Source organism: Zerene cesonia, chromosome 27 (genome assembly GCF_012273895.1).
Source record: "Zerene cesonia ecotype Mississippi chromosome 27, Zerene_cesonia_1.1, whole genome shotgun sequence".
NCBI classification, from domain to species: Eukaryota; Metazoa; Arthropoda; class Insecta; order Lepidoptera; family Pieridae; genus Zerene; species Zerene cesonia.
In genome coordinates, this window is record NC_052128.1 from 5,844,264 (window position 1) to 5,866,786 (window position 22,523).

At 33.9% G+C, this 22,523-nt stretch overlaps 3 protein-coding genes across 3 annotated transcripts in view; 1 reads left to right on the top strand and 2 right to left on the bottom strand.

Annotated features, from left to right (window-relative positions):
• Positions 1-6,881, bottom strand: part of LOC119837289 (carboxypeptidase B-like) — an 11,826-nt gene extending 4,945 nt beyond the window's left edge. Inside the window, exons 1-6 of the mRNA XM_038362806.1 lie at positions 6,814-6,881; positions 6,244-6,453; positions 5,520-5,622; positions 4,854-4,976; positions 3,786-3,974; positions 2,902-3,461 (exon numbers count right to left, since the gene is read on the bottom strand). Of these exons, the coding sequence (XP_038218734.1) occupies positions 2,902-3,461; positions 3,786-3,974; positions 4,854-4,976; positions 5,520-5,622; positions 6,244-6,453; positions 6,814-6,881 (1,253 nt within the window). The remainder of the gene's footprint in view (positions 1-2,901; positions 3,462-3,785; positions 3,975-4,853; positions 4,977-5,519; positions 5,623-6,243; positions 6,454-6,813) is intronic.
• A 5,033-nt stretch (positions 6,882-11,914) lies between these two features.
• LOC119837290 lies at positions 11,915-12,788 on the bottom strand. Its single transcript, XM_038362807.1, has 2 exons — positions 12,536-12,788; positions 11,915-12,336 (listed from the first exon to the last, which is right to left on the bottom strand). The coding sequence occupies exons 1-2, from the start codon at positions 12,786-12,788 to the stop codon at positions 11,915-11,917; spliced, it is 675 nt and encodes a 224-aa protein (XP_038218735.1).
• Positions 12,789-21,243: 8,455 nt separating this feature from the next.
• LOC119837500 (venom acid phosphatase Acph-1-like) overlaps positions 21,244-22,523 on the top strand; it is an 18,442-nt gene continuing 17,162 nt past the window's right edge. Inside the window, exon 1 of the mRNA XM_038363100.1 lies at positions 21,244-21,331. The gene's annotated coding sequence lies outside the window, so the exon portion shown is untranslated. The remainder of the gene's footprint in view (positions 21,332-22,523) is intronic.

The window sequence follows — 22,523 nt, forward strand, 5'->3', positions numbered from 1 at the left end:
GATTCGAAATTCAAATGTAATATTTTTTTATAATTAAGTGTAACAGTATTTATGGCCAGACTAAGTATATATATATAGTCCTAGTCCGTATATAGTCCATAGATATATAGTCCATAGGTCCCCAACTATGTATTTTGCCCATCTAATGTCCCTATTATGACTTAAGGTACCAAAGGTCTATACCTACTCATATACATCTTCGATTAACACGTGTTTCTCCACCCCCAGGGTCTCCAACTGCTCGTCAAACCAGTTGAAGTGCGAGGGGGGGACCATCGCCTGGCCCACGATATCGTGTTTGAAGGATGGTTTTCTCCAGAAATCTATCATGTCGCTTTTTAACATGTGGAAGTTATCCTGTTGTTTCTGCGTTTTAAAATGGATGTTGTATACTTGGTAGCTGGAAGAAATAATAGTATTTGTTTCAGGTATTAATTTTATTTTTCTGTAAAGCAGTGGTAACTCAGTTGAACCTCGAAACCTAGTCGAAATTACATTAAAATTCGGGGATTCGAGACGAGACAAGGGTGGAAGAAATAAATAGATTTTTGATTACAAACATCATGAAGAAACCGGCACGTCGAAGAGTCAAAAGTTATAAAGCTATGATATGTTATATCTACCAAATCGCACTTGGAGCTTGGTGGATTATGGTCGGAACCCTTATCGGAAACACACGGAACATATATGGGCTGCTGACGATGTTGATGATGTTTATTAAAGCTATAAGTATCAATTACTTCCATAGTCACCGAATTTAGAGCAACTGCAGTCTAATAGAAATCATATCTAGAAGTCCAATAGTTTGAAAGTTACAAAATACAAAAATTTGATTATAGATACGCGTTATTAGTTAGTTATTATATATTTTATTGACTGAAATTGAGTATACAGCAATAATTAGGTTGTAACTATAAATTTGTCCAAATTCAAACAATTTAAATGGGTCCACTGGTAGGCACCAGCTGTCAAATAAAAAAATAATCATAAAAATCGGTTCAGTAAAAAGCTATGAGGTAACCAAACAAACCATAACCACCCAAAACCCAAACTCTAACACTCAAAAAACACAGTCGAACTGATAACTTCCTCCTTTTTTTGGAGTCAGTGTGAAGTGATCCAGTTAATTTAACTAAACAACATTATAATATGAGACATTTTAAAAACGCTATTGCACGCAGATTACTAGAAAGACTAAATATATTTCGACATACACAATGAAGACCATAAATTCAGTATGATTGAGAAAAAGTTCCTAAACTGAAACCGTTAGATATGTTTATACATAAATAATTGTTATAAGACCTTAAGAAGTATTATTTGATTGTTATTTATGTGATAAATAGGAAACTGCTTTTTAATTCAAAGATTGAGAGAAGCTTAAAATTTATTATAATTTTCATTATTCTGATGCGTCATCATACAAAATTCTCAATGGTATGTTATATAATTAAAGTGATTAATGTTAATCTTACCCCTTATAGAATTCATTCTTCCCAAAAACACACACAACGGAATACAAAACTAAGCAAATTATATAATACATCTTAATTACAGTGATGTTTTAAAGATAATATCGCATGCATCGAATGTCGACATTTTTGAAAATTATCTTCAATTCATTGTTTATCTTTAATTGGCTTTATCCACATAATCCATCAATGATAGATAAACATGATTATTTCATAAACATGTAGTATTTGTTAAACAGGATTTTCATTATTGTGAAATGTTTTAACTTTGTGACTAACGTCTATGTGAATTTATTTGTTTAAGCCCATAATCCGTATTTATTGAAACTGCAGTTGTTTAAATTAAAACTACGGAAATCAGCTTATGAACCATATTTTATCATTTAATCTTATCAATTATTTTCTTAGTATATTATCACGATTATAACATGATGAGTATATGTAAATATAACTGATTAACTAATGTTTAATCATGTTTGGACATCCCATAATATGTTTTTATGAAAAAAACATAGTCCTATTATAAAGATATCATAACGTTATATAAATAAATAGTTTGTTTGTTTAATGTCAGGAAAACTGAATCGCATTGAGAAAATATCTTGGCGTTTGTGAGTACATTTCTCGAAAAAGCGTGCAAAGTTACGTGCATTTAGAAGTATATTTAAATGTGTATCATGATTATATATATATGGCGATTTTGTGCTAACCCAAGTGATCTAGGTCATTCAGGACTTCCATGACCCACATTGTCATAAGAGTTAGATACCAAGAAATGAGTTTTTATATAAATAATTACAAAACCAAATTGATTGTTCAACTACAATTAAAAATTCACTTTTTGTTTTTTGAATTTACTAGCTGCGCCCCGTGGCTTCACCTGCGTAAGTCCCACGGCATACCGTGGTAATATCGGGCCTATACATTATTCCAGTTGTCCAGCTATCTACGTATCAAATTTCATTGCAATCGGTTCAGTAGTTTTTGCGTGAAAGAGCAAGAAATACACACACATCCTTACAAACTTTCGCATTTATAATATTAGTAGGATGTTTGTTTTAACTACAGGATAAATAGCTGTACATTACGCGCAGTTACTTAGCAGGTTAAGCCACTAAACGCAATTTAAAAAGGGAATTGCACACTATTGTTTTGCTTTATAAAATATTATTAATAAAAAGAAGTATCAATAGTCATCAGTTGTAACTACTTTTCATTAAAAATCGAAATCAACTTTCAATTGTTCGATATGCCTGACTTATAGTAGAAATCAAATAAGTTTTAGGGCAAATAAATAAGTAAACAAACATTTATATTTATTCAGAAATATGAAAAAGAAAAAAAAAATCAGTTTCCAACAATTTATTTAAAACAATGCCTTCATTAGTACAATTATTTCCGCCGGAAATTTATCTATCTCAACAAATATTCAGCACCAGCCTTAATCCCTTCCCACGTTTCATAGCCAGCCTGTTCAATAAAATCTGGATCAACTAAGAAACCTAGTGCTGTCTGGAATCCAAATCTAAATCCAGGCAATTCGTAAGTGTAAGACAGAGGTATGCCAATAGATTGGGCATAATCCGCAGCAGTTCCAGAAGCTTGATAAAGAATATGGGCTGAATTTCCAACCACGTAGTTACGATTGAAAGACATCTTGACAGCATCGATTGCTGTAGCCATATTGACTCCAACTACCTGAAGTGTTAGAGCGTTGTTTGGCAGCTGACCATTACCATATCCATACAGAATCATACTGCCAAAGCTGTGCAAATCGAAATAAATCTGGATACGGTCCTTGTACTGGTCAAAGATCGTCTTGATAGCCTGAGCTTCGGGCTCGGAGAAAGCGCGACGCCCGTGGAAGACTTCTGAGCAGCCGAAGTTGCTAGAAGCATTACCCCACATGAAGTCGAAGTTACGATTCAAATCAACCCCTCTGCAGAAGAGAGAGTAGCCAGTGGCTCGGTTCTTGCGCCAGAATCTCTCCTGCAAATTTAAAATGATTATTGAGCATTGATTATAAATTGATATATTTTTTATATTCCCTAATTTAAGACAGCAAAAAATTAAGAATTCAGTTATGTAATGGAAAAAACGAGAGTAAATAGTACTATAAGCTTTTTTACGGTCGAAGTAATGATGATGTATTTTGTCTCAAAGATGTTGTTTAAGAACAACAAATATTCAAACACATTACTGCAATATCCATACAAATATTGTAATTTCTGTATTTAATAGAGAAATTTTAACTCCATTCTTAGAAAAAACAAGGCAATAATATATCAGCTCATATTTCTTCATCAAACTTACACCTCTGTGAGAAGCGACATATCCATCTGGGTTAGCGACAGGCAGAATGATCCAATCAATCTTGTCAACTAGGTCTTGTTCTGTGACGTCAATCACCAACTTCTGGATGGCGTACAAGCTGGCTGGTAAGGTCACCCACTCGCGGGCGTGGAGGAGGGACTGTACGAATATCACCGGCTTTTGTCTATCCTACAAGTAATGAAATTATTGGCTTAAATGTTCAATTTAGTTCGAATAAAATACAAGGAAGGTTCCTACCCAGGGTATTAGGAAATTGAGGTTAGGTTAGGCGTAAAAAATCATTCCAGCTTTTAATTCTGATCTTGCTAATGTAAATTAAAAGCTAGAATGTTTTTGTTTTTATTTACCAATCTTCTAAAACAAAACTATTAGGTATAAATAGTCTTAAAGACCTTAACGTCTCTTGTATGGACAACAAAAATGTATATCATAAATTACTTAATAGATAAAGTAACGTTTTAGACAAGCCTAGTTGGCAATATTTTTATGAACTTTCCATTAATAAATAACCCGATAATAGTAATGAAACCAGCTTAAGTGGTATTTATTATATGATGGCAGCTGCGTGTGGAACATAATAAAAATTAGTTATCTATTGAATTTAGATAACGTATGTTACTTATGACCGTTTTTAGTTTATTGGACAAATAAGAGTCTTTATTCTATATGATGGTATATTCTATATCTGTTAATTAAAGTGACAAACAATATTTGAAAATTAACATTGAATACTATCAGTAGGACGAGAAATTGGAATTTATTTAAATTGGTCTGCATAAACTTTGTTACTTGAAAAAAAAGTTTTTTTTTATTATTGAGGCGTTTGAAAAATTCTTCAATATTTATTTTGACCTTCTGCTAGTTTAAAGTAATTGTTTTAATATGTATATTTGCATAAAAGCCACAATAACAGAAAATAAAGCAAAATATTTATATGAACTTAAAAACATGATTAATATTAAAATTACATCCCGATTACAAAAATACGCGACATTACGGTAAAAATAATAATAACATGTTAGACTTTTATGATAATTTAGTACTTACTTGGAATCCAGAGCTGGAAATCTTGACGTACTTGATGGGTCTACGCTCGAAACTCCTTCCGGCAGTTTCCAGTGTTACTGTATTGGGGTACGATCTAGCCAAATTCTCTAGGAACTGGTCTACCTAGAAATACACGTTTTATTACTTAATAAACACAACAGAAAAAAAATTATAAATGTATCGAACATTCGCTCAAAAAAAAACATTATTTGGCACTAGCTTTTCGCCCGCGACATCACCTACTTTCCAATTTCGTAATACGGTCATTCTTCATACGGATTTTCTCAGCAGTTTTTGTAGGAAACCCATGTCCGTCTAAAAGATATATCTCCTTTAGACATACAAGTAGAGTGGTGAGATTATGATACAAAAAATGTTTCACAATTGAATAACTTGGTAGAAACTGGTTTTTATTAACTCTCTTATGATAAAAGCTTAATGCTAAAGCTGTTTAAATTACATTAAGATAGAGAAAGAGATTTAAATTGAATAAACCTCCTTAGGAATCTTCAGTACGAGAATAATGTCATTTTTCAAATTTCATTGCAATCGGTTCAGTAGTCTTTGCGTGAAAGAGCAACAAACACACACACATCCTTACAAACTTTCGCATTTATAATATTAGTAGGATTAGTAGGATTAATGCTTTTATTTCAAATACATTACCTCTCTGTAAGTGAGAATTTTGTCAAACGACACTCTTCCACCGCTCAGAGGACGACTCAGCATCGCCGCTTTTGTCAACTTTACACGCTCAAGGTCAAGGAAACTAGGAAATAATGTCACATTTTATATCACATCATTATTAGCCACATCAGGATATATTTGTTGGCAAGTGTATTATATCAATATCCAGCACATGCAGCGGAATAAGCTATGTTTTAAATTTATAACGAATGCTCTAAAACGCTTACTTATAAACAAATTTAACATTTCAACGGATATATCAACATGACCATAAATCCAATAATGAGCGCCGGTTTCAGCCCTTGCTGTCCCTAACTGCCTATTTACCACTTGATGATTGTTCCTTTACTTTTCAAGAAGCATACATACGGCCTCAGCCCTTTACCACTTAACCCTCGTTATTCACTATACTCTATTATACTCTATTTTTTTATGTCACAGTCGGCAATGGAGCTGGTTGGCCTGATCGTAAGCGCTACCACCGTCCATGAACATTTGGAGAGGCATAAGGTCCATTGCAGACCTTACGCCTCTACAAATGGATTGCCGATTTTAAATTGGGAAGGGATTAACCAATTAAGACTATCACATACAAAAGTATGCACACTATAACTACACACACATACAAAACATACTAAGCCAAACAGATCAGAATATAGTTCAACCATTCATTGGCCTTTAAAAACAAGCCCTCAATACTTACGGCTTCACATTTCGTACTTCAAGGCGATACTTCATCCCATTCAGTAAGAACAGTGCCTCCATCAAGAAGCGGTGCTCTCGCGGCACCACGACTATAGACTCCTCACCCGGCGCCGCTCGCTGCCATAGGTCCAAGTTGTATCTCAGCTCTAAACCATGCAGAAACACTGCCTGCCTATCCGTGGCCACTGCCACGCGGTAGACAGCATGTCTGAAATACGATTATAAAATTGAATAGTACTTAGATTTTTTTATTATATATAAACTGAAAAGCTATTAAATACATATTTAAATTTGTGGATCAATTTCCATTATGTAAGCCATATTAATTCTTTTTGACATCATTAATAATAGGAAAAATGTGACTGTGTGTTGATTCTGTTTATAATTTCTTTTCATTACACGGGTATGAAGAGCTAGTAGATCGATAATTTATGTTTATCCCTTTTCCCGTTTCCATTGAAAGTATCAATGTATGTATTAAAAATTTCAATAGCATCAGAAGCGTTCTCAATAATCATATAGATTTTTTTGTACGTCCGAATATACAAAGGCAATTTCAATTACTCACCCATCATACTTTTCGTACAAAGCCAATGCAAAAGCGAAGAACGCACAAAATACTATACACCTTAACATTTTAATAACGCCCAAATGCGAATCGTATCACTTATCTAATTTCATTAAATATATCCGTTTGGTTATCATGCGATGAACGAAACATCGGCACTTCAGATGTTAATCCGATAATAATGCCCATATAAAGTTGTTTTAATCTTTCCTTCTTGAAAATGGAACACGGTCACGCTTTTTTTTCAAATTTTAATAATCGGTAGTCAATTCAGTAGCGATAAGTCGTAATAGACATTATAAATAAATTTGAATGGAGATACTGTTTAAATATACATAGAAATATACGTTATTAGCTTCACCTGTATGGTTATAGTATTGCATGTAACTAAATCATTTAGCCACGATTTCTTTGTCGCTTTTTATACGGGCAGATTATATTCAAACTTTGTACACTTATCAAGGATCCGTGTCAATGCGTTTGTCCTATTTACCAGACTAGGATTCCTAGGGTAATTTCTTCTATACCCTCTATAAGAGCAATTAAGTATTTCCATACAAGCTGCGCCCTGCGGTTTCACCCGCGTAAGTCCGTATCCCGTAGGAATATCGGGATAAAAAGTTACCTATATGTTATTCCAGTTGTCCAGCTATCTACCTACCAAATTTCATTGCAATCGGTTGAGTAGTTTTTGCGTGAAAGAGCAACAAACGCACACACATCGTTCCAAACTTTCGCATTTATTATATTAGTAGGATATAGTAGGAAGTGTGATTTGTTTAAATAATCCGAAGCTCACCTAACATATTATCAAATCTAATGTCCATTTCAAATCGCTTAATAATAGTCTACCAAAAAAAAAAAATATTCTTTCGCCTGCCACATAGTCCCATTTAAATTTGTTCTAATTCTGACAATTTGAAAGTTCAGTTATTTGTTAGAAATAATGATTTTATTGTTAGTTTGTTGTAATTATATAAGCAGCATATTATAAGTATTGAAGAATTTTCTAGCAAAATTGTCTAGAACTTCGTGTGATACAAATGAAACACGAATCAAAATGTAAATCAATGATTTATATTTTAATGAGTATATAGTGCCTATAAAGTATATTTATTAATGACGAAACATTTTATAGCACACTTATCTAAAAATTGAATAGTAATAAAAATTGATTGTTCAGGCTTAACTTTTAGGAACCACATTAAAGTTTGTTTGTTAAACATTGCAGTGTTACTAGACAAACAAACACGTGTAAAGTATCTTATGTATGCTAGAATGGAGGATTTTCATTCGGAGAATATATGAGAAGTTTCCGTGAAAACGTAAGAGACAATATTATTGTTATTTTGTTATCAGGCCTCTCGTGTTACTAAAATAACATCTCTCATGTTATTTTATAAAAAAACGTGGTCACTTTTCTAGAATTCACGCTTAAATTGTCGAAAATTCGAGACTTGACATTGAAATGATAATTTTCAATCTGTCTGCATTATCCACATCACCACTACTCCAATGATTATATAAGAGATCACCTACACCGGCACCGTGTGCCGGATAAATCGTAATTCGAGATCCTATTTGTAAGGATGTGTGTGCGTTTGTTGCTCTTTCACGCAAAAACCGCTTAATCGATTGCAATGAAATTTGGTAGGTAGACAACTGAACAACTGGAATAACATAAAGGCAACTTTTTATTCCGATATTCCTACGGGATACGGACTTACGCGGGTGAAACCGCGGGGCGCAGCTAGTAGTTCATAAGTAAGAATTTATTTGAATAATAATCTTAGGTTGTAAACTGAGCTGGTAGTTGGCCAGTAAGCGAACACCACCGCCCATGAACATTCGCAGCGAGTCGCCTCTTAATGCTCTGTCTGCTTTTAAGGGGTTTTAGCATTAATTTTAAGGGGTAAAGGTTAAGGAAAGGAATGACGCTTGGAACGAAGGAATGGACAGGGGAGGTTGAGGAAAAGGAAAGGGCCTCCTTTTCCTCAAACTCCCCATGTGATCCGGATCCATAAAACTAGAAGGGCAAAAGAAAAAATGCTTCAAGGTTAATAAGAGTTAGTAAAATGTAAGATCATAAAAAATCGAGCTCGGTTCAGCTCATCAGTTATATATATGACAATTCTAAAGTGCTTTTATAAGAAGTCTAATTGAATAAATAAATGTTTGAATGTGAGTTTGAGTTCGAGAATTTAAGTAACACCTATTTCGTATATTAAAAAACGTAGTCGAAACACACGATTAAAATTATAATACCGGGCTAAGTAGGTGCATTTAAAATGTCTGTTTGTGCAGCACTCCAAACCGGCTCTCTTCCATTGTTGACCCTTGCACATAACGAGCTGTTTTAGTTTTACAAGCAGACTTTTATTTCACCGCACGGGTTAATGATCCGCCTGTCTGTACCTCATTTATATATGTAACTAGACGCTTTCCCCGGCTTCACCTGGACCCGGGATAAAATTAAGCCCTACTAATGTTATAAACGCGAAGTTGACTTGAAGTGTGTTTTTACTTCACGCCTATAACACTAATTTAGATAAAAAAAAATTATCAACATTGGGTACTGAGGAAGGACATAGAATAGACTCTAACCCGGAAATCCCAGAACTATACGGATTTTCCTTTGTCTACTCAAGCGTAGTCGAGGGCGGAAGCCAGCATATTTCCAACTATTGATTTTGTAAATATGTGGCTATTTCTGGTAATTCATTTAATCCGTCGATTTCATTTATAAGCTGTCAACGCCTTTGCATCAGCCATAACACTGCCATGAGCCGCTGATGTTTATAGGTGGTTCATCAATATTCGTTGTGTATTTTTTATGATCTAATCAAACAGACAAACAGATAGCGGGAAGCGATTTTGTTCTATACTACTGATGTAACGAAAATTAAAAAAAAACCTAATACAAAAAAATAAAGGCTAGAAAAGTCGGTCTCTTGATCACGATCATAAATTACTTTCATTATTATCTTATATATAAAATTCTCGTGTCACAATGTTAGTCTCTATACTCCTCCGAAACGGCTTGACCGATTCCTCTGAAATTTGGTAAGCATATTGGGTAGGTCTGAGAATCGGCTGACATCTATTTTTCATACCACTAAATAATAAGAGTAAGGCAGACCAGCGTTTGCCGGGTGCAGCTAGTATACAATAAAAACTAAAATTAAAGTACTCAATGTATTTTAAACTATATAAAGTTAAAAATAAAATGAGTTCAAACAATAAGACAGGATATTAAACCATTAGCGCTTTCAAGAGCTTTCGAAGAAAACAATTTCTTAGCTACGGCCGCTTGTGACACCGCAGCGTAATACTAATAAATAAGTTTATTTCTTAAAGGTAGTGTGTTTTACAATCGACAGGCAGACGTTTGACCCCAATCCCACCTGATGAGAAGCGGGGATGTGGTCTATTTGGGTGCCAGGAGATGACTATGCACCTTGGCTTTAAAGAGGTCCAGGTTGTATGGACCAGAAAAATTGGCGGCAGGTAGGTAATTTCATTTTATAGCTTAGTTTTGAATATGAATGAAGACTTGAAGCAGTGTACAACCGACTTTCAGTGTACTTTCAACCACCTACGATGTAGTGAAACATTAAACGTTTACGGGAGCGCGCTGCTATTTGCTGATTCAATAAAACAACCGATATAATACAAGGGTCATAAACGGATGAGAACACTCCAGCGCTAATAATGAACTGACGGACAGCCGCCCGCTAAAATTGCAGAATTCCATGAATAGTAAATTATAATAAATAGGTTATATTTTGTTCAAACATATGTTATCAGTTGCCGAAAAGAAGATGCCTAAAAAGGCTGAAACGATAGCATATATAGCAGATATATATAACGATAGCATATATAGCAGATATATATAACCATTTCAATCGGCTCAGGAGTTTTTGCGTGAAAGATTAACAAACACATACACATCCTTACAAACTTTCGCATTTGTAATATTAGTAGATTAGAATATAATATTAGTAGAATAACTGTAACCCAACGTTGTTACGTCACGTTGTTAATAACGTTATTTCGAAACAATGTAAGGGACGCCATAGTTTATTCCGAACTCGTTCCTTATTTCTTCCAACGACATATTCATATTTAAATTTATAGCGAAAGTTGGTCTAGTTAAGATGGAATAACTCCATCCATTGTAATAGTTTGTTAACTCGAAACTTTACCGTTTTCTGTTCGTTCCTTGAATAATAAAGGAATGTGATTATATCTCCTTTTGTATTTCGGTTTGATGACATTAATTGCGTAAATATGGAGCAAATTTCTCCATATCTCCATCCTAGTATATCCGTATACTTTGTTAAGGGAAGGATTTTTTTATGTGGTAGCCGAGCATGCTTCGGCACGAATTGGGCTAGCTCGCACCGGGAAAGTACCACATCCCCACAGAAAACCGGCGTGAAATAATAGCATGCTCTTATGTTTTGTACGGTGAGTGGGGGAGCCGGAGGCCCATTTCTTTTTCCTTACCCTTCCCAGTCCTTTCCTTTATTCCCCTCGTCAGTTCTTTCTTAATTCCTTCCCAATTTGAAGCCGGCAATCCATTTTTAGAGGTGTAAGGTCTGCAACGGACCTTATGCCTCTCCAAATGTTCATGGGCGGCGGTAGCGCTTCCCCTCTTTACCCACCAGCTCCATTGCCTACTATGTTATAAACAATATCATAAGATAATGAGATAAAATCGTAAAATTATTGTTATGTCACCGGCACCTGATAAGTTTACAAATTATGATTTTTTTTTTTATGTTACAGTCGGCAATGGAGCTGGTGGGACGCCTAATGGTACGGTGAATGAATAAAACCAATCCGTTTAAACTGGGATAAAATTCAGTCTAAGTCAGTCAGTCAGTCAGTCAGTCAGTTACAAACATACAGTAAATAGTAACTCAGATATTACTTCCGTCAAAACTTCCGTCAAAAATAATATCAATAAATAAGAAAAATTACTGTATGCAAACAGTACATTAATAATTAAAGCAAAGTATTCTCTAATGAGAATTTTTAATCCAAATAATCAGATTTATAAATTTGTATCTAAACATAATTTCTTTATTCTTTATTTCTAACCGTAATACGTTGTTTCATAAAATTCTCGGTTGTTCCTAAACGGATAGTCTGCATAGGGCGTAGTACTTGTTGTAGCCGCTGGCATCGATCCACATTGATGTCTAATACAGTTACAATCAAAGAACGCCACTCCACTCCTGTGAGTCGCCACATCTGTAGTATTGCAAGCGAAGGGTACAACACATCCCCGGGGAGGGTTATCCCCGAATATAGTGCATATTTTCTTCAGATACCAACTGTCTTCTACAGCGAAAACTGTGTTCTTGTATCCGATTTCTATGATGGGACTTGCGTCGATGTTCAACTGCTGGTATTTAGATGATGCGTGGCTCGCGTATGAGCCCTTGGTCATGACGCAATGGCTGTATCTCTGGGGGTCTATCCCGGTGGCGCATAAGCATTTGACGCTGTCGTGACCTGTTGATTTCAGTATATATTAAATTCGCAATTGATTTAACGAGGAAGACTTATCATATTTCAGCAAATATCCTGAAACTTGAATCTTAAAACGTAAAAGTATTTGAATCTTTGAGTGGTTATATAAACTGGTCTGTATTTGTTTAAAAATTCAGGAGAAAACTCATTAAAAACCTATTAGATGGGTATAATTACAAACCTTCTGCTTCACACTTCAAGTATTGCGCCTGCAAAAACGTATTCAACTTCATCTGCTCCAAGGCGCACATTTGGGGTATGGAGTATTTCCCACTGCCCAGTAGGTAATAATCGACGCTGATGTCACCACCTATATTATCCACCAGCCAAGGGAAGGTCCTGGTGAAGAATTCCACGTCATTATGGACGTCACCATACAGTGAGATGACGTATATAGACCGGACGACCGGCAGTAATAATAGAAATATGAACATTTTTATTGATAAATAGCTACCAGTGTGCTTATATAAGAATTGCCATATTAGGTCGTATGCAGAGGGATGACATCGATAAAATTTAAAAATAACATAGATAATATAGCAGATATTTTATTCTTCCAGTACTAGTTGCCTGCGGCTTCCCTCACGTGAACAAATAAAATTTAAAGTTGTCATATAAATCAAAATTATAATACAGCGCCATCTATCGAAACTCATAAATTTCGGAGTGAATCAAACGCGCATTTATTCTCCTTTCCATAGTCTTTCCATAGTAATGAAATGTCTTCCCGCGATAAAAAAGTAGCCTATGCCACTCTCTAGCTTCTCCTCTATCTCCAGACAAAAAAAATCATATTACAAAACCGTGCCTTTGCGATGTGAAAGGACAACTAAACACACTTTCACATTTATAGTATTGGTTTTTAGCAGTAATTATAAGTGCGCCAAAACAGTTTTACGAACACACGTCCGTAAAAGTGTTTTACAAAGATTTGTAATTTGGTACAATAATACAAGTACCTGGTGGATATGAGATAGAGATCCATTCCATCACTCTCATTCTTCGAATGGAAGACCGACACGACCACAAAGAGACAAGGAGTAGGATCAAAGGCTACTTTTAAAGTAATAATTAAATCAGGTTTCCTGAGTGACATTTCTTTTTTGGCATTGTTATGTGTAGACATTAATTTTCGTTTCTCTTCTTTTCTAATAATTATCTGCTTTTGTTCTATATTATGATCTGTTGTGTGTGTTTGTGTACAAATATGTTTTTTTCTTTATATCTTCTTCCACAGATAATATAAGTACTATACTAGCAGTTCTGCTTTCTTTCTAGCTGTAACCCGGTTTCTTAACATGGTAAAATGTAGCGTATGTCTGAATTCGAACTATAATCTATCTCTGTACCAAATTTCGTATAGATGTCTACAGAGTTCTTTGCGTGGAAGAATAATAAACATCCATACAGTCCTACAAACTTTCGCGTTTATAAAATTACTTACTGCGCCCCGCGGTTTCACCCGCGGAACTCTGTATCCCGTAGTAATATCGAGATAAAAAGTTGCCTATGTGTTATTCCATGTGTCCAGCTATCTACATACCAAATTTCATTGCAATCGGAACAGTAGTTTTTGCATGAAAGAGTAACAAACACATACACATACACATACACAAACATCCATCCTCAAAAACTTTCGCATTCATAATATTAAGTAGGATAGGATAGAATAGGATAGGATAGGATTGGATTGGAGAATAGTAAGATTTTTACATAGAAAATATAAGTTAATGATAGGCAAGTCAGTACACTGCTTTTCACATAAAAATGTAGATAAAATTGTTATTTGTAAAATATTTTTATCGACGTAGTATTTACGTAAAAGGAATGCTATGTCGACACGTGTATTTAATTATTTATTGTAGTTATTAAAATGCTATTAACTAAATTTAGTAGAATCGCTCGGGTGATACCATAGTATAAAGTCTAGGTATACTGGTTATTGCAGATCTTTTGTGCCTCACTATGAGGCATGAGGCTAAAATTACGTGTATTCATCAACTTCAGCCCGTGGCTTCATTCGTTTTGTACCCGAATAGACTAGGTCACTTGACTTGCTGTCTATAATATTTAAAATCTATCTATGTTTAATTTTTTAGTTTTATAGCATTGAAATACTTTACAAATGAGAAATTGTGAAAGAATAGAAAGAATAGAAATTTTTTTCTATTCTTTCAAAATTTCTCATCTATCTATGTCTCAAATACTGAATGTCCAAAGTCCGAGCTGTCTTTAATAAAAACGAGGGACAAACATACGTTCATTTTTACAAATAGGTGTAAAGAGCAGCCTACTAATTAAATATAATTGAATAATTTCTATATGGTGTTGTGAAAATAGCGGTTTTTATGCGATAGTTCAATAAACAGGTAACCCTGTGATCGGTTGGCGCGATAGTGTTGTTCGATAATCGATATTAATGCAAGGACATAGTCTCATGTAGATTTAATACAGTCTGCTGCAATGCACGCTCGTAAATAGCGAGATTGCCTCGCACGCTAGTGATGCGCCCAATTTTGTCGATATCGATATTTTAATGGCAATGATGATGAATTGTAAAATTAATAGACGTGCTACGTTATTTGAGTTATAGTATTAATAGCTTAACGCCCTCGGCTTCGCTTGCGTAGTCAAAGGTAAATCCAATATGAATGAAGGGTAGAATGAAGAAAGAAAGAAATTTATTGCCTTGAAAAAAACGTACAATAACCACAGATAAATAAGCAACAATAACCTTATGAATGAGGTGTTTCACCACAGTCAAAAAATAGTCTCTAGGCTCCAAACTATCTCTAGACTAAGAATCAAATCGATAATTGCCCCGAAAGCCTATTTATTACACGAAACTAATAATGTATGAAAAATGGAAATCTATGGAATGTTGTTCCTAAAGAACCACACGACAGTTCTCTGGCATCATTGCAATTTTAAATTGAAAATCTTATAAAATTATTTATATTTTCTCTGTATAATGTCTAATATCTAATTCTGAAAGCTTACTTCATTTCTGCCTTTTTGTCCAAAGCCCTTATAAATGGGTCTAGTTGAATAATTAATGATTTGAGTTTGAGGAACCTTTCTTGAAATACAAAAAACAATTTTATATCCTTTCTTTTTTTAGACATGGATAAAGACTTACTTTTATTTGTCATGCAATTAATACAATAAGGAAAAGAATAAACGCAATGAAAAATAACATATAATTATGAGCGTGGTCAAGGGGAGACTGTTTAAATCGACTGTATTAAACCGCGTTTAAAATCCGTTTAAAAAGTCTTTAATTTCTAAACGTATAATACTCACGTTAAATCAAACCCAAGAAAATACTATATAACGATGGAAAAATGGTTCACACATCAGTATAAGTTACAGAGAAAGTTTCTGTAACACTAGCTTCAGTGACGACCATTTATCTACTACTTGACGATTTCCAGGCTTAATTTTTAAAAATATACTTTTAATTAATTCAGTTTGGAATTAACAATTAACATAGACGTCTTTGCGTCACAAAGGCCTCTTACAATTGTCATTCTCTATTGCTCTGTGTTACAAATTTCACAGTTAATTTTTCTACAACATAATGTCTTATCCACCTAATTATTCAAACTTTCTTGCTTCGCTCACAACTAGATCTGCCATCTGTGATGTTCCAGAACCATTACCACATTAGGGCTTTCAAGACCAATCTGGCAAATCTTATAGCTTTTTATCTATGAAGCCGACTTATTCATTAAAATCTTAGAGCCTGTTTTAGCGATGAATATGTCTATCGATATCGATGTCACATCTCTACTTGAATCTCAGGGAATCCGTCTTAGTAATGCTTGTTATATGGAAGGAAAATATATTACTGTAACACCGTTACATTTATGTCACTTGCGCGGTTGTAACCTCTTATGGTTGATTTAGTTCTAGAACATTCTAGACATTATCCCTTTGGTAATATAAATAGATAGACAGATAATAATAATATATACATATAATCCACATATGATGGCCGAGTAAGGTTCATTCTTTGTTTTATTTCTCATCATCTCTAAATGTGAGAATCTTTTGATCGGCATTGGAAATAGACTAAATATGAATGAATAAAATACTTGATATTATAACATAGCATCTATCATAATAATACATAATACATAATTATAATCCTATCCTATTATCCTACTAATATTATAAATGCGAAAGTTTGTAAGGATATGCGTGTGTTTGATGCTCTTTCACGCAAAAGCTGAACCGATTGCAATGAACTTTAGTACGTAGACAGCTGGACAACTGGAATAACATATAGGCAACTTTTTATCCCGATATCCCTACGGGATAAGGACTTACGCGGGTGAAACCGCGGGGCGCAGTTAGTGTTTAAATAATCGTTAAGCTTTTATTTCTTAAATTTTCAAATCGTCCGAACAACAACTAACATTACAAAACAAGTCTTAGAAAGATCAATATAGCCATTCGCGTGATCCCAAACCCATTAAATAGAATATAACATTAATTATTAACCTAGTTGTAGGTAGTATTTTACAACAATTAAGAAATTAAAGACTTTAAAACGGAATTTCAATGCGATTTATTCATTATATTATTAACCCGAACACTACATCTCAGCCTCCCCGTGACCACGCTCGCTGTAAAGTGTTTGAAACGTTGGCTTAATAATATAATGAATAAAACGCGTATAAAATCCGTTTTAAAGTATTTAATTTCTAAACAAGAACATTTTTTTTGAGTTTGAAATTTTCTACAAAAAAGGTCACTGACGTCCATAGACGACGGATACTACTCCAATAAAATGGCACCAAACGACAATTTCCTATCAAACATAAAAGGAATCATTTCTATCGGCTTAATTGTAGAACCTGTGGAGTTACCAACAAATATCTGTTGAACTGGAAATCTACTTGGTTTTCAAGAACGTCGCTTGAATATAACCAGAACGCATCGACCTAAAAACTCCTTTAAAACCCAGCTTCCCGTAATACAATATCTAGTAAAATCCCTTATTATACCACTTCTCGAAACTAATTTGCGACATACCACAGCGCAAGTCTCGCTTAAGGGAAAAGAATAATCAAACTTTCTCCAACAAATAGCCGATTCCGCCAACAATTCGGCATCGGTACAAATAGTGTAACCTCGCAGGCCTCCGAATTATATTTACTTACTCTTGAATCTGGTGCATTTACACGTTGCGATTAAATATCGGATGTATGCTAATATTTGTTTATTCTTTATTGTCTACAGTATCGAAAATACAAACGGATATAATTAAAACATAACTTATAATGAGTGCATCATGGTGCATGGTATGGCTAAAAGCTCTACTTTGGGCAAAGGATAAAATACATAAGAACAAAAGTAGGAAGGATATAGAAAAGAAAGAAAAATAACAATGAAATACAAACTACAATAAGTGAAATAATAGTCACTTGGCAGGGTTTGTTCTAAAACGAGTTGATAGTGAAATTCATCATCATTCTCATTTGTCACTACATTTTTTTTGTGGTGATTTTTGATGTCATCTGAAGGGTCTCATCTTAGCACGGACGCGTGGATGAACTGAGGATTTACCCAAGGTGGTCACTACAAGGACACAAGTCTATAATATATCGATGATAGTCTAAACCGCCATGCAGGCTTAGTTCGAGTTGACATAGGTTCGGACCTATGTTGTGAACAGAGGTTGTTAACATTATTCAGATAGTTAGTTCTTGTTTTTGTGGTTTGTTCACGATGATTTTAGAGATTTTTCATCATCATCATCATCCGTACATGTTCCTACTGCTGGAACACAGGCTTCCTATAAGGGTAGTAAAGATAAGACAAATGTAAATATACTAGCTTTCCGCCCGCGGCTTTGAACGTGGTAAAAGGAAAAGATAGAAAGTCCAGGGTTTTACCCACTTGCAATTATAATCTTACAGGCAATTCAATCTCTCACTCCAGTCGTGTCGGATTCGGATCGCATGGTGTAAAATTAAATTACAGTACTTCTGAAGTTAGCGAATAAAACACAAAATCGTTTCGTTTTTCATTATATTTAAAGTTCGAGTCCTGAATTTGTAGAAATAGTTTGTGAACTTTGTTGCATTGCAGATAAGGGACAAACTCAATATAAACAGTAAGTAGGCTTTTGTCTGCGGCTTCGCCTGTGTAGTCAAATGAAAATTATTACATCCATAGAGATTTCCCGATTCACATCCCCGTGGGATTTTCGGATAAAACCTACTGTCTCAAAATATTTTACCAAAATTCATCCAAATCGATTCAGTGGTTTAAGTATAACAAGAAAAAACCACACATACATCAGATCAGTGTTTTTTTTATGAATAGCGGGCAATTGAACTGGTGGTTCGCCTGATAGTAAGCGAGCCCAACCGCCAATAAACGCGATGAAGCGAAAACGCTATATGCTTTTAAAGGGAAAGGGATAAGGAAGGGATTGACGACTGGACAGATGGAATGGTCTGGGAAAAAATAGAGGCGGGCCTCCAGCTCCCCCACTCACCGAACGAAACTCAATAGCATGGTATTTTACACCGGTCTACTGTGGCGGTGTGGTACTTCCCCTGTGCGAGCTGGCCCAATTCGTGCTGTGAAGCATGTCGAACATGCTTCGTGGCTTTCTTTAAAAAGTTGAAAGTCTTGGCGCTACTGCTGAAACGTTCAACATCACTAAAAGCAGTTCATCAATTTGACAACTTTTCAGCTGACCTATACTGTAATAAATAATTCGTTTAACATGAGTGGTTCGGGGGTTATAAGGGTTACACCCCTATGTGATCCGCCTGCGTTTGATCAGGTGGAACACAAGTTATTTTATAATATTGTTATATCGATATAATATTATAACCCACGAACAATGCTACCAAAGGCATTCCCCAAGTTTGCAACTTCAATGTAAACATGCACACATCTTAGTTCATCTCAGCTAACACTGTAGCGTCAGCAAATTAAGTCGCATTCAAATTTGAACTTAATTCCGTTGAGATTGAGTTCAAACTTGTGCTGTGTGCCCGCGTGTTTGTGTTACAAGTTTATAAGTATTTAGGTGTGTGTTTTGTGATAATATTAGAATGTTTCGTTAAATAGCAAAACTCCAACTCAAATATTTATTTATTTAGGCTTCTTCTGGGAACAGTTTTAACTCTTCGGAGCAAATCGGGCAATTTAATAGTAGCTCTTTTTAAATAATTTCAATTTATTTTTACATTATATGTACATATATTAATGTCTACTGCCACGTGTTTCTTAAGCGTCTAGATTCCAAGGGTTAACGTCGTCCATGTAAGAAATTTTTAAAGAACAGAAAAAATGTTGATTACGAGGCGGGATTCGAACGCGCGTCTATTTACCAAACTAAAATTTAAAATCTTCCATATATTCATCAATTCTAAAAGAATATGATAACTCAAATTAGGGGGACGGGGTTCTAAAAATGTGACAACCTGTGACAAGGAGGAGGGAGGGGTCGAAAAGTTCTAAAAATCGCGTGACGTAATTTATGGATGGCCCCTAAGAGGATTAAACAGAGATTTAAAAAATTATTTTCGTGCCCGAGCGAGTCCTATTTATAAATTATTTAAAGCGTCATCTAGTGATTCATTCGATAACTTCTTCGAAATTTACGTGTATGTCGTAGATTTTATAATGAAATTTTCAACATTTATGTATTATTTTGTTATTGGTACAAATTTGAAGATTTAAAGATATATCTTGTAAAACAGTTATGTAATATGGCGTCAAGTACATAGCTTCAAAAAATAATTTATGAAATTTATTACAGCGCCATCTGCTAAAATTTGCTTAAACTATTAACATGCCACTATTCAATCAAAAGCATCAACCAGTGGGTTGTGGGTTCTTTTAATCCGCAAAAGTAGTGACTTTTGCGGATTAAAAGAGAAACAAAAATTGATTATTCTTAAACAAAATGTTGAATAAATGAGTTTGAATTAGCTATTTCTTTATTATTGAATTTTCCTAAATTCAGTAGTTAAATTATTAGGCAGGTAAGGTTTTTCTATTTCAAAAATAACGGCTCTCCAATTTACATATTTAAATATGCTCGTTCTAGCTTCAGCCCAGACTCGCATAAGTAACAAACAAAATTAAAAACTTTGTAGATTGCATTTTAAATGTTTTCGATAACTATATAGTTTAATTGTCAAAGTATATCTATTTTAAAAGAGACAGAAAGAAAACAAGCTTTATTGCCACATAAAAAAAACTAAAAATAGATATAATACCACAAGAATACTATACGTCTACATGGACACAGATTCCATAAAAGAGTATTTATCATAGATACCTACTGTAGGAACTACTACTACTGTACACTAGTAGTTTCTTGTCGATTCTTCTCAGTAAAAAGGATGTTCCTAAACAGTCGAAGCTTGAAAAAAAAAATACTATCCTTATGTTTACGTGAATGAAAAAAAGAGTTTAATCATGTTTTCACAAGAAAAACAATAAATATCTTACTAATTCATCACAATAGAAACGCAGATTTGTTATATGAGAATAATAAAAAATCAGCTTAAACTAATTATTCTTTTACTTAACACGTTTGACATAAATTTAGCTTATTTTCAAGGTCCTATTTAGCTCAATATACTATCGTTGACTGTACCTGCTGGCTGAAACGTGTACAATCACATGGTAAATTCATTATATTGTTGATATTGTTTTAGCACAGAAAATTTTTATTATTTATTTAATTTTCGAATTTAAAAGTGTTTTAATAAAATAGCTATAACATCTCATCTACGACTAATAGTAGTGCATTAGCAAAAGATTTTGCAAAAATAAGAAAAAAACATTCTAAGAGCAAAGTGGATTGGTTCATTTGGTTAGGTTATATAATATAATTCTTCAAGCATATTTCGAACAGTTGTGTCCATACCGCCGAAGCGCGCGCGCAGCCCGCGCGCCTTTCCCCTTAAATAGTTTTTATATTACAAGGAAATTAACAGTAAGTATTTTTTTTTTTTTATATCCTTGACTAGTTTTGTAAAGACTCGAATCTTTAGGCATCAAACCTTATTTATTTATTTTATAAATAGGTATGGTATATATTTGTTTATCCTAAACATTTATATTATGATGGATTTAACATTGAAATTAAATGCTTATAATGCTTGCAAGTAAGCAATTCTATTTTCTGGCATTGACTAGGTAGAAATTTTTCACTATAATAACTGAATTTTGTCGAATTACGTACCTACAGACATTCAAGCGGGAATAAGTTAGAAAATGCAGCTGGATGGTATTTAATTATTAAATGAATGAGCTATATGTGTCAATTATATGTCATTGGGCTTATATTCATTACTAGCTGCGCCCCACGGTTTCACCCGCGAATCTCTGTATCCCGTAGGAATATCGGGATAAAAAGTTGCCTGTGTGTTCTTCCAATTGTCCAGCTATCTACGTGCCTAATTTATTTCAATCGGTTCAGTAGTTTTGAAAGAGTAACACACATACACGTACACATACATCCATCCTCACAGACTTTCGGATTTTTAATATTAGCAGGAAGGATAGGATAGGACATATATTAATTTTTATTAATCATTTCATAAAATTATGTGTGTTTTTATTTACATTGATAGCATTTCCGTTTCAATTTTTTTTGTTTACTAAGGCGAAACAATTTGAGTCTGTTTATAAACAGAGTTAACTAAATAGTTTACTTGTTATTTATCAAAATAAGCATTTGTTTATAAACAATCGAATTGGGAATTTTAATTTTGAAGTTTTCTACAAACAATTAAACTCATGTTGTCATTAGGTAAAGTTTTATTATAAATGTTTTAATTGCGGCAAGTTTGATGTGATTTAGAGACAATAACATATATTAATTATTGTTTAATTAGAGGTATTAGTGGTAATTAGTCTTATGTTTATAAATTAGTATTACTTACTATATATTTTATTTATTATCAATATTATTCGTGCTTCGTATTTTTATATGTTAAGATTCATTATAAAAACTAAATCAGACGAGCAGTTTTAATTTTCTAATTTATTTAAGAAAAATGAAGAAACTAATTTAATCAGAAATAAAACGTTTATCATTCATCTATCTTCTTTACAAACACTTCGGAATACATATTGAAATCAAAACCAAAACTTGTTTCGAGGAATAACAAAACAACTTCTAT

Excerpts from the sequence above, each read along its gene's own strand:
- LOC119837290 (XM_038362807.1), bottom strand. The coding sequence starts at position 12,788 with ATGTTCATATTTCTATTATTACTGCCGGTCGTCCGGTCTATATACGTC. Across the intron at positions 12,337-12,535 it reads CTTGAAGTGTGAAGCAGAAG|GTCACGACAGCGTCAAATGC; the intron begins GTTTGTAATTAT and ends TGAAATCAACAG.